The sequence below is a fragment of the Muscardinus avellanarius genome, assembly GCF_963383645.1.
Source record: "Muscardinus avellanarius genome assembly, chromosome: 17".
NCBI lineage: Eukaryota > Metazoa > Chordata > Mammalia > Rodentia > Gliridae > Muscardinus > Muscardinus avellanarius.
In genome coordinates this window covers 61,094,321-61,106,473 of record NC_137803.1, presented here as the reverse complement: position 1 = coordinate 61,106,473, position 12,153 = coordinate 61,094,321, and the positions used below count along the sequence as shown (strand labels likewise).

The 12,153-nt window shown below is 49.8% G+C and overlaps 1 protein-coding gene across 5 annotated transcripts in view; it reads right to left on the bottom strand.

Moving 5' to 3' along the window:
- The window catches only part of PTPRM (protein tyrosine phosphatase receptor type M), a gene marked incomplete at both ends in the record, with an annotated part of 778,612 nt that extends 768,942 nt beyond the window's left edge, over positions 1 to 9,670 (bottom strand). For all 5 annotated transcript variants that reach the window (XM_080714509.1, XM_080714510.1, XM_080714511.1 and 2 more), the window contains one exon: positions 9,601 to 9,670. In XM_080714509.1, the coding sequence (XP_080570635.1) occupies positions 9,601 to 9,670 (70 nt within the window). The remainder of the gene's footprint in view (positions 1 to 9,600) is intronic.
- Positions 9,671 to 12,153: the final 2,483 nt, after the last annotated feature.

Below are 12,153 nucleotides of genomic sequence, written 5' to 3'. Positions count from 1 at the left end.
TGCAAATGGAGAGCTGTGCCTACAAATGGAAAGACGTGGCGTCATCGGCGTTCTGGCCACTCCGCACCACCCTTACTTTTTCACTAGACCCCCCCCAAATCCCCAACTTATGTTATATGTACTCAAGGTCAGCGCCTACTAGAGGTCAGCAAGTTGAGCAATGAGTGGAAATCAGGGAAGGGTTATAGAATGCCTGTGTCATTTTCTTTCCTGACACCAGAAAGCGTCTGCTGCATTAAAATAGTTAATCCAAAATTACAAACACTCTTGGGTTGATGATAGCCAGGGATGTAGAAATCCATCCCGTGATCCTCAGATGCCTTCTAAACACTGGTGGGAGATGAAGGGGTTAGTTTGTCACAAGGGCAGGGTCTCTGTGAGTCTCTGCTATTCTCTGATCAGTAGCATATATATATATGCATATATATGCACGTATATTATATGTTATTATATAATTATACATGACAATATGACATATATAACTATATATTATTAAATAACAATAATCATAATAATTGGTAATAAATGTGATGTCTTTTCCTCTTGTTAAGCTGGGTTTTTTTTGTTGTTGTTATTGTGTGGTTTTTTTGCGGGTTTGGGGATGGAACCCAGGGGCATTTACCTCCAACCTACACCTCCTGCCCTATTTTTTTTTTTTTTTTTTTTTTTTTGGTGGTACTGGGATTCCTGGAAGCCCTTCTATCTCCGGGCTACACTCCCAGACCTATTTTTACATTTTTATTTGGAAACAGGGTCTCCTAAGCCAGCGCGCGCGGCTAGCTTCGAACCTGCGCAATCCTCCTGTCTCTGCCTCCCAAGCGCGGGGATTACAAGCGTGCGCCACCACGCCCAGCTCCTGCCCTATTTTTATTCTTTATTTTGAAACCAGGTCTCGCTAAGTTGCAGAGGGCCTAAGTAGCTGAGGTTGTCCGTGAACCGCGATCCTCCAGTCGCAGCCTCCCGAATCCTGGGATTACAAGCGTGCGCCACCACGCCCGGCTTTAAGCTATTATTTGTTGTGGAGTATCTCCCAGGACCTAATCCTGGGCCAGCAAGGGTGTGGTACCTTCCCACCCTAAGGCAATCACAGAACAGCCCTGACTCACAGGAACTGCAGACCATGGTTAAGCTTTTGAAAGCCTAGAAGGCAGCAAACAGTGTCTGGGATTACTGTCCAAGGACTTCTCCCAAGTTTTATCACCAAAAGGACACCACTCCGGGCACAAGAGCCAGGCGTGCACCTGCTACAAGAAAGATGACCGGGCGCCATGGGCTGCAGCCAGAGCTCTGAGCTCTACATAGGTCTAAGTCATTTCATCCTGTGTCTGAAGTCAGAGGCAGCAGAGAGAGTGCACATTGTCCTCTGCCACGGAACCCTCTCATGGGGATACCACTGTACTTTTAATATCCCGACGCCTAAATCTGATCCCTCTAAAGCAGACTCATAATAAAGCTTCCACAGAGTAAAAGTCATTTCTTAGTGATCAGTATATCAAAATTCTAAGCTACGGTGATAACTGATACATTTTGCTCACATGTGACAAAATCACGGTTTCCTTTTACACATCTAATTAACAAGAGGTAACACTTTTTCCTTTAAATTGAGCAACTTAGTTTCTATATACCCATAAATTGCTAATTGCACTAAACACTAAACCCACACCTGGTTCTATCGTTAAGGTTATTCCAAAGGCTCTATTAAGTCAAACTGAGTGGGAAAGGGGGCACAGAAGTAGGCATTACGATTTTTATTTCTTCTTCTCCAAGGGAACTTTGTTCAATAATATTCATTCAACAAGCATTGACTGAGTGACTATTAGATGCTAACTAAGCACTGCTCAATATTCTGACCATCTGCATCAGCGCTTGTTTTTAAAGGACACACACTTTATCATTGGAGATCTGGGCAGAATATGAAGAGTCCACTTATAGCAGGCAATTATTATATGACGGAAAGTTCCTTAAGCTACTCAAAACTAAGACATCGAATGCAGGACTCCATTAAGAACACTGTACAAAGGGTGGGACCTAATACCTTCTCACGCCTGGCCAGGCCTACCTGTGAACCCCTGGGGCTCCCCAGGAGGAAGGAGGGAGAAGCCCTGGACCTCAGCCTTCCGCCAGAGCCCAGACTAAAACGTATTCTTGGCTGTGATTGATAAATATGCGTGCTGTATATAACGGGAGAGAGAGATTAAAATGAATATTCACCCATCTGAAAACAAACTGACGCGCTATAAGCTTTTATGCTTTGCAGCCCATAAAAAGTAAATGCTTGGCTTTGGCTTCGGCGGTTGCGCGTCGAGATAAATCACTGCTAAACTGTGGCCCGTTCCTCCCCGGGGGGTTCTATACCCTCAGCAGCTCTGACAAGTCTCTGTGTCCGGTGCTCTCCCTGGCTTGCTCTGGTGTGTATCCTGCAAAGATCCTGCCCCGAGCTCCAGGCCTAAGAAAACCAGACCTCCCTGCCTGGGGTCCTCAGCCTCTCCTGGCTCCCCACCCAGGGCTCAACACGCATGCTCCCTACAAGAACCATTCTGTGACTCATTAGTCCTCTGAGTTTAAAACAGAAAAGGAAACGACTGAGGGAGATTTCCATGCAAATGTCCATTATTTATTGAATCATGTACTTATATCCTGTACGCCAGCCAAGTGACCTCTTGCAGATATAAGCACAGCACATGGAAGCCCCTTCCCAAAAACACTGCGCTCCCGCTGGACCACAGGACGTCCCAAAGTCAACCTGAGCTCCTCCTTGGCTGTCAAACGAACGCTGTTTCTTCCCACCACACTTCTCTGTTACAGAACAGCAGTGACACAGCATGCAGCCAAAACAGAAGAGAAAATACGAGACGTCTAAAGTGGCCTCGGAGTCAGGGCTGAATTACAAGCTCCAGGACTCCCGGAACTAGGGCGTCCACTGAAAAATGTAATTGTACCGTAAGGAATTAAAGAGTCACACACAAGAGGGTGAAGGTCCACTGCCATCTTTTGATTTAGCTGCAAATGAGTCAAGTCCTGATGCCTTCCGTGGAAAATCTGGGCCTTTCCCAGCTTCGGCAAGTGGTTTAAGCAAGCAGCAACACCTAGTGATCGGCCTCAGACGGAGAAGGGAAGAAGGCTGGGCTGTAACAAGCATTCTGAGCGGTTTCTTGGAAAGTTACATTCTGGTTGTATGTGTTCCAGATTAAATGAACACCACACCACTTTTACCTGGGGTGTTCAATGACAAGAGATTTGATGATTGTCTTTTGTGGCTAACAAGAAAAAAAACAAACACTAGACTCTAGGTTAGACTACACATTGTTGGTACGTTAGACAAAAAGTAGAAACCTTTTATTTTCTGTTTGAAAGCTGACTGTATTTCCATAGGCAAAGTTACACATTTCCACCTTAAAACTCCAACTTTTCCTTTCCAGTTTTTCCTAAGTAAGTCCCTGTTTTTTTGACATGGAAATAGATTTGGAAATTCTTAACAGATGGACAGCTTTTCAAAGTACGGTAACTACGTCTTATCTTTGCCCATTACCACGCCATCCAGGGGCCTTCCAGCAGAATGTGTGCAGAAAGAATTTACTTGAACTGAAGGTGTTATTTTAATAAGCACACTGGAGTGCACCCTTATTACCACAAGCCAACAAATACCTTCTACACCAAGTACCAGCCTGGGGAAATTTCCAATGGCTAAACATTACAGCAAAAATTAATTAGAATTTTACATTAAGTAAAATTATAGGGAACTCTTTGTGGTATTGGGGATTGAACCCAGGGGCTTTATGCCTCTGAGCTATATACCCCAGACATTTTATTTTTTTATTCTGAAGCAGGGTCTTGCTAAGTTGCTGAGGTTGGCCGTGAACCTATGATCCTAGTATCTCAGCCTCCCAAGTACTGGGATTACAGGCATGGGCCACCACGCCTGGCTTCAGAAACTTTTTATGTAAGAGCTTTACAACCAGCTGGATCTCACATCTTCCCCTGACGTGACTACTTGAACTGTCAGTGGTGGTCTTGCCTGGCACAGTTGCGTCCGTGTGTCCGTGGCCTTGGCAGTGCTAATCACAGGGGTAATACACAAATAAAGCCACGTTCTAGTTTCACCACAAGCTCTCTCTGGGGTCTTGTGAAGGGAGCCTGGAAAATGCGGATTCTTTTATACCCTTTATACCGGTGCTTCTCAAGTCTCCAGGCCCACTGGAATCCCCTGAAGTGCTTGCTGGAACAGGCTGCTGAGCCCTGATCCTAGAGCTTCTGAGTCAAGACCAGAGCACCTGGAGAATGCGGGGCTCCTGGACGACGCTGCTGCTGCTGCTAAGGGCCTCACTTCACGAACGCCTCGTTCACAGCGACGGAGCTCAAAGTGAGGCTGCAAACCAGGTTCACCTGAGGACGCTGGGCTGCCCTGCCCTGAGAAGCCCGGATGTCAAAATCGCTATGCCTGGCCCTGGGAAGCAATGTTTGGAAGGAGGAAGGCTCCAGGTGAGGCAACACACGTGCTTTAAGATGCTCAGGTGCAAACCCAGCCCCCAATCAGCTCTGGCTCAGTATCCCAGGACCTTGCCGAGCCACGCTAAGCACTAACGTGCGGGATGTCCTGGGATCTGCCTACACAATGGTCACTCTTGCTGGGCCCCTCTCAACCCCCCACACACACACTCCTTAAAGCCTAGAGGGCTTAGGGGCAAGAGCGCCTCCCTGGTAGACCTCTGGAACTCATCCTACCTGGACCTCCACATCTTTCTACTTCCGTCTGTCCTCCTCTCTCTGCCCCATAGACCCAGCCCCTTAATTATGCCCAGATCATGCCAGCTGCCCCACCAACAGGAGGTGTGGACCACAGACGAGGAAGCCGGTGACTAAATTGTTTCTCCTCCCCACCCAACACGGCCCTCTTTATTTTTCTGTTGGGTTTTGGGAGCTATTCTGATGACTAGCTGAAAACCAACGCAGAACCTGAGAAGCCGCCTCCTCGTCCAAGGGAAGGTTAATAGTATTCTGGACCTTCCTAAATGGTTTCACTGGCCTGTTTGTGTTGAACATTCATAAGCCATCCCTGGCTTATAAAATCACCCTTGCTGGCATATCATCTGCTGTATTCGTAGAGATAGTAAGCACATTCAGACATGAAACTGTTGGAGAGGGAACTTATCTTCAAAGGGAGGGACCTGAAAATTAAAGGAAAATGTATGGTACATAGCACCCTTAAACGTTTTTTCACTCAGAAAAAAATGTTGGAAAAATATATGTCATTAAAACTGCTGACCCCTGAGCCGGGCGTTGTGGAGCACGCTTGTAATCACAGCATTCAGGAGGCAGAGAGAGGAGGATGGTGGTTCGCAGGCAGCCTCAGCTACTTAGCGAGGCTCTCCGTAACTCAGTGAGACCCTGTTTCAAAGTAAAGAATAAAAAGTAGGACTAGGGGTTTGCTCAAAGGTAGAATGCCCCTGGGTTCCATCCCAAGTACCACCAAAAAATAAAATTAAATTAAAAGGCTGACATGGAAACTGTTTAGGGGATTTAGGTAACCCCGCTCATTCTACAATACCTAATGAAAGCTAAAACCAAAAAGAACCAATACCTAACCTGAAACACATTTCCTCCACCTCTACAGAGACTTACAACTGTGCATTGCTGAGAATGCACTGCGTCCTATAGCAATTTTAAGTTTAAATAAAGCCATCAACTTTAAGAAAATTGTCTCAGAAATGCTTCCATTTTAAAGCCATCTTTTCACAACCCTAAAGGCTGTGCTTCATTCATATATGGATTATATAATCTGAGGATAAAATTCAAAGTGCTTTGGAACCCAGCGTGGTGGCGCACACTTGTAAAAACCCAGCATTCGGGAGGCTGAGACAGGAGGATCACAGGTTTGCAGCCAGCCTCAGCTATTTAGTGAGGCCCTCCGCAACTCAGTGAGACCCTGTTCCAAAATAAAGAATAAAAAAAATAAGGATGGGTTGTAGCTTGAAGGCAAAATGCCCCTGGGTTCAATCCCTAGTATCACAAAAAAAGTACTTTATCATTAAGGAGAGATCACTTAGAATTACTCAAATTATATATGCACTTAACATCTCACTCTATGCCAGGAACTTCCTATCTGTAAACCTGTAAAACAACCCCATTCTAAAACCTGTAATTTTCTAGATCAGAACAATTTATTATGCTCAAGTGATTCTTAACAAACAGGTAACACTAAAATGTTATAGTAACTTCCCGGCATATTTCTTTCAGACTTGCTGATTTAAACTTGAAGTATGTTCCTATCAATTATCTAGTAAAGGCACAGCAAAAATGTGAAATATCACGATTAAAGCTATCTGAATAAGAAAAAAATAAATCAGTGTTAAATTAATCTGTCACCTGGGGACAGATTGTTGGTCCTGGGGATTAAACTTAAGGGCATTCTATGTCTGAGCTACACCCCAGCCCTAGTTTATTTATTTTTTATTTTGTTTTAAAATAGGGTCTCGCTAGGTTCTAAGAGGCTCGCTAAATTGCTAAGGCTGGGCTTGAACCTGTGAGCCTCTGCCCCAGTCTTCAACTACTGGGATTGCAGGCCTGCACCACCACAGCCACCTTCCACTCTTTTAAAGGACTCTTTACAAAGTTTGTATTTTGAAATAACTTTAGACTTCTGGAGGAGTTGCAGAAACAGTACCAGGAGTTCAAGTACACCCCTTCGCACAGTTTCTCCGGCACTAACAGCTTACATAACCCAAGAGGCACTCCCACAACTGAGACCTGGGAGCTGGTGCAAAGCTTTTGGCGGAGCCGGGCTGCATTCGGCTTCTGGCGGTTTTCCCACGTACCCTGGTGAAGAATTATTTTGAAAAATAAGTTTCTCCATAAGAGTCCCCAAATCACAAGGTTTAATTTACTCCAAATAGGGTGGTTGAGACAAAGGGCCAAGTCTATATTTCTATTTCTGCAAACTACAGCTTAGCGGAATTGAACACATCAGACCCATTATAACATAGTAATGAACACTCCACTGCACAACATATATTACAAGTTGGCTTTTAAGAAATGGGGTCAAAATGGAATAATGTGCCAACTCCCCGGCTTCTCACCATGGAAAAGAGAAGTTTAAGCAAAAGTAAAATTATTTCACTTTCTTCCTCAGGCCTTTCTTACGTGCTTTGTACAAAATAATTTTTTTTTTTACTTAGCATTCAAAACGTAAAAGACTGAGTTTGCGCTCTTTTGTCTAACAAATACCATAAAGATGAAAATCATTTTACATAAAATATTTGCAGTTAATACAGTCCTCGTGGGCCCAAATCATAGTTCCTTTCTCTTCCAATACATTTAGTACTCTGTTTCTGATGTCTGGAATCCAAAGGACATCTAGTCCACCTCTAGGAATGTTTAATTAGTGATCTGAATTCCAAACTCATTCCAGAGGAGTCGGGAGAGTAGTGAGAAGGGGAACCGCAAAGTGTTTTACGTGCAAATCATAATTTAAAAACACAAAACTCCCTTGGGTGCACAAACTCCAGGGCTTCGTCCACTCGGAAGTCTAACGAGTACCCCATGTGGAAAATGCAAGCCAAGCCTCGCATTTAGCAATTACGCCCCCTCTCTTTTATGCCAGTCAGGTCACAATCTGAATTCTGCAAATGATGCAGATGCATGCCAGTCATTTATTAAATAGTGTGCATCAGTTAGGTCTAAGGTCCTAGGGCCCTATGCTAAGTGTCGCATAGGAAGCTAAGAAAGAAAGAAAAAAAAAAAACAAGCTTTTCCCACAAGGATGTTATACCTACCTCCTCCGGGATACAAATTTAAAAACCTGATTTTTGCAAGGCAAAACTATCTTGAACTCTACTACCTAAAACTCAGGGGGAACCTGTAATTAAACCACTACCACATCGCTGATCCTTGCATAAAATTTGCCAGCTTCAAACTATTTAACTTAACACTTCAGCCTCAGTAGTACTGACCTGTGTTCTTGATAAGACTGATTTAAGTATCGATCATTTTTTATGGCTTGTAAACAGCCTCTCACTTTCCTTTTACATGCTAGCATACCAGGATAACTCTGGCTTTTCAAAACAAAACAACAAGAAGGTTCAGTTAGTGGTCTAACACAAACAGAAAGATACGTGTCCTCCGAAAGCAAAAACAGGCTAAATGTCAGTAAAGGGCTCTTTGGGTTTACCTGATCTTTTAAATCAGCCTTAGCAAAGACACCGATCAGTACTACTGAGGCTGAAATTCTCTTTGGTGATATGAAACCCAAGATTTAAATAAGCCCTAAAAATATTTGTTTCGAGTCCCCTGCACACAATTTAAAAATCCATCCCAGTGACACTGGACACAGCTGAAGTTTAAACAAATCCCAGGCAGGGAGGTGCAGATCTTAATAAAGAGAAACCCTCCCCAACACCCTCAGGTGTGGCGTGCAGTGCTCCTGAGTTGCAAGGCTTCCCCGAAGAAGCGGCGGATACTACTCTCTTGTGCACGAGTTGAGAACACAGGCCAGATCCCCACCGGGGTCATGCCAGCCAGCCGTGCGGCCTTAGTTCTGTGCCCCGCGGCACGTGCAATGGAAACCGGGCAGTTTAAGGCGAACACTGAACTCGGGGGAGAGGGGGCTTCTTGCTGAAGTTGAGGGCTTGGGTTTCTTTGGAAGCTGGGAGCAACCGGCTCCCTACCCGCCCCACTCCCTCTGCTGCCAGCAGCCCGCAGTTCAGGAACCTCCACACCCTTGGTCCTCGGGGTACGAGCAGCAGCCGAGGGTCCCGACTCCGAGAAAGCACAGACGTTTCCACGCGCCGCGGGGTCCCGTCTTTTGCGTTCAAACTGCGCTCTCTGCGTTTAATGAAAGTCTCCTTCGCCCAAGAATAACTTACACATTCCTCCCGAGTAAACACAGGAACCTATTCTGCAACGCAACTTTAAGGGCAAATAACGGGCTTTTTTTTTTTTTTCCTATTAAAAAAAAAGTCGAAAGCAAGCCCACCGCACCACCGCCGCCGCCGCCGCCGCCGCGGTGCCTGCACCTTGATGGAGCTTATCTAACCTGCGGGCTAACGCAGCCCGCGAATGGGACCCGCACTCGCCCACCCCGGGCACGAACGGCGATCCTGGAGGTGCCGGGGGCTCGGCCCCGCCCCGCCCCCCGGGCTGCGGCCCCCTCCCCCGCGGCCCCTGGGGGCTCGGTGCACCTGGCGCGGCGCCCGGCCCCGCGCACCCCGACCCCGCGGCCGGCCTGGGCTGCAAGTTGCGGCCGGACTCCGCGCTCCAGCAGGGCCGCGGGGCGCTGGGGTCCCGGCCCCCACCGCCGGCTCGCGGGGCGCCGCGCTGGGCCCCCCCAGGCAGGGCCCGGCTCGGGAGGTGGCCGCCCCGGGTCCCGGGTGATCGCGGCCCTGGGGTCCAGGGCGGCCGGCGCCCACGCCCCGAGCTGCGGCTGGGAACTTCGGGCAAAGTTTCCCGCGGCTCCGGGGCGCCCGCCCAGCCCGGGCCGGGGGGCAGCGCGGGGGCAGCGCGCAGGGGCCCCGCGGGTGCAGGGCGCTCGGTCCCCCTGCCCACCTGCCCGCCTGCCCATCCTGCCCACCTGCCCACCTGCCCATCCTGCCCGCCTGCCCCGCTCACCTGAAAACGCGTCCCCCGCCGCGGCGAGCAAAAGTCCGGCCAAAGTGGCCAGGCAAGTCCCGAGTCTCATGGTGCCCGCTGCGCCGGCCGCTCCCCGCGGCGGCCCCGGGACGGCGCCCGGAGCCCAGCCCGCCGGGCACTGCCAAGTCCGGCGGCCGCGATGGCGCCCCGCTCGCTCGCCGCCCCAGCCGGTGCCCGCGCCGCCGCCCGCAGCCCCGCGCCCGCGCCCGCGCCCGCTCGCCGCCGACTGGCGCTGCCCGCGGCCGCCGGCCCACGTCACCGCCCCACCCGCGGCCGCCAGGGGGCGCCCGCGCCGCCTCCGCCGGGCTGGGGCCGGGCTGGGGCCGGGCGGACGCCGCCGCGCCCAGGGGTGGCCCCGGAGGAAGGGGCCGGGCCTCGCAGAAGTTTGTCCCGGGTCAGCGGCCGCCGAGTCTGCGGGAGCCGCGGCCTGCAGCTCCCCGCGCGCCCAGGCTGCGGGAGCCCCGCGCCGTCTGCTGCGCCCTTGGGCGCCGCGCGAGCCCCCGGCTCCCGGGAAGCGGGTGCCGCGGAGTCCGCACCGAGCCAGGGTTTGGACGTACCCCGCGACCTCCGCATCTGTTGCTAAGTGCCGGGCATCCAGGGAGAAAGGGGCGAGCGGCGAGGGGGAAAGGGGGTCGCGTCTTGGGTATTTTAATGTGCCATGCTGAGCGTGCGATGACTGTTAAGTGGATTTGTATATTAAAAAAAAAAAAGTCCAGAGCTTCAGTAAAGAGTAGATTTTTAAGAGTGTTTAATAAAGTGATCCATCTGCCCCGAAGAAACACGTTGATTGATTGAGCCAGCACCGGACAGCTGCGGGCCCCTGGCCTACTCAACTGTGAACCAGAGAGAGCTGGGAGAGGTTGAATTAGAAGTCGAAGGAGCTGAGTATCCGAGCTCAGTGCTAGCAGGATGCCTGGAGCTCCCCCACAGGAGCGTCCTCTGTGCAGCCCTTCTCTACTGTATGGTGTTTCAAAACCTAAGAAATATATTGACTCACATTCAGGTTCACCTGGCCCCCACTGGACCCCAGAACTGACACACATACCTACCGTACCGATGTCCCCCTCCGGGGGCAAGTTTGGAGACCAGAGCATTTTTCCCTTTGGTATGGCAATTGACACTCCTTCCCCAAATTCGACTCACCGGGTCCTTATTGGACCTGCCTTTTAAAGGTCTCCCATGTTAATGATTTACTTCTAAATAGCACCTTGCATCACCGCGCAACTTTATCCAAATGTGGACCCGAGCCTTATCTGTAGTGGACAAATTGAAATTTGAAGTCTGATAGGAAGGAAAGTATTACACTTCTAAAGAAATGATCAACATGCCAGGGCGGTTTAGTCCGCAACCTGGACTTTCCATTCTGGTGAAATTGTGCACTATACCAGAACTCGGGCTCACTTTGTAACAAGTGGCAGTGGAGCAGGTGCGGCACAGATCTGTAATCCCAGCACTGGGAGGCTGAGATAGGAACACAGGTTCAAAGACCCTGTTTCAAAATGAAAAATTTTAAAAGAGCTGGCAGTGTAGCTTGGAGGTAGACTGTCCCTGGCTTCAGTCTCCAGTATCCCCCTTAAAAAGGGGGGAGAGAAAAGGAAAGAAAGTTTGATGAATGCGTTTTCCAGTGGTTATTTTTATGGCAGTAGAATAAAAAAGGATCCAGACTAGGTAAAAAGCAATCTAGCCACCTTGCTTCCAGGAGCCAGGGAGGAGGTTAATGCTGGGGCAGGATTCCGTTCACAGCGAGTTCACTCTCGGGCCAGTATCTGCAGGCAAGGCTGTCTGCCAGGCACCGGGCACTGCTCCTTGCTGGAGCTATCTTGGCCTGGACTCCCTTGCAAGTCAACCTGACCTTGAGGTTAGGGTGTAAGTGCAAGGAACTTTCAGCAGCAGGAGAGACCCCAAAAAGGGGAAAGAGAAAGCCAGCCAATGGAAGACGTCAAGACAGGCTTAATGGACGCACAGGTGACCGCTGCGGGCAGCTGGGAATCGCGCTACTGCTGCCCCCAGCGGGGACTGGCCTAGGAAACCCTGGATCCCTGGCGCTGCCTCCCTTGGCAAACAGCCCACGGGAGGGCCTGTGGATGCCAGCCCCACTCTGTTCCCGGTGTCCCTGGCTCTCTCTGACCTGAGCCTGCCATGGTGAACATTTCAAAAGGGGATGGGGCATGCCTGGCAGAGGCCCCCCACCCCTTGGGAGCCATGGCAACTGCTGTGTGTTTACTCCCTCCTCCAGGTACCTGGGCCAGGCAGTCTCTGAGCCAACTGGACAGCCTCTGTGGAGAATGAAGGGGTTGGACGGTCTAAGGGAAGGCCACTGTAGGGGGACATTTGCTTTGGCTGCGTTTTTAGTAGAGATTTATCATTTCAGTCGGACCACATGTCACTCCTGGCTCTCTCAGGAAGTTAGTAACATTTGCAGAGTGGCTGGTCAGAGTTAGGGGTGCGGTCAGGCCAGCCACTAACGTTGGGGTGCAGGGGCAGACACAAGGGCAGGCCTCCTTCCCATCTGCCTCAATAGTCCCAGGTTCT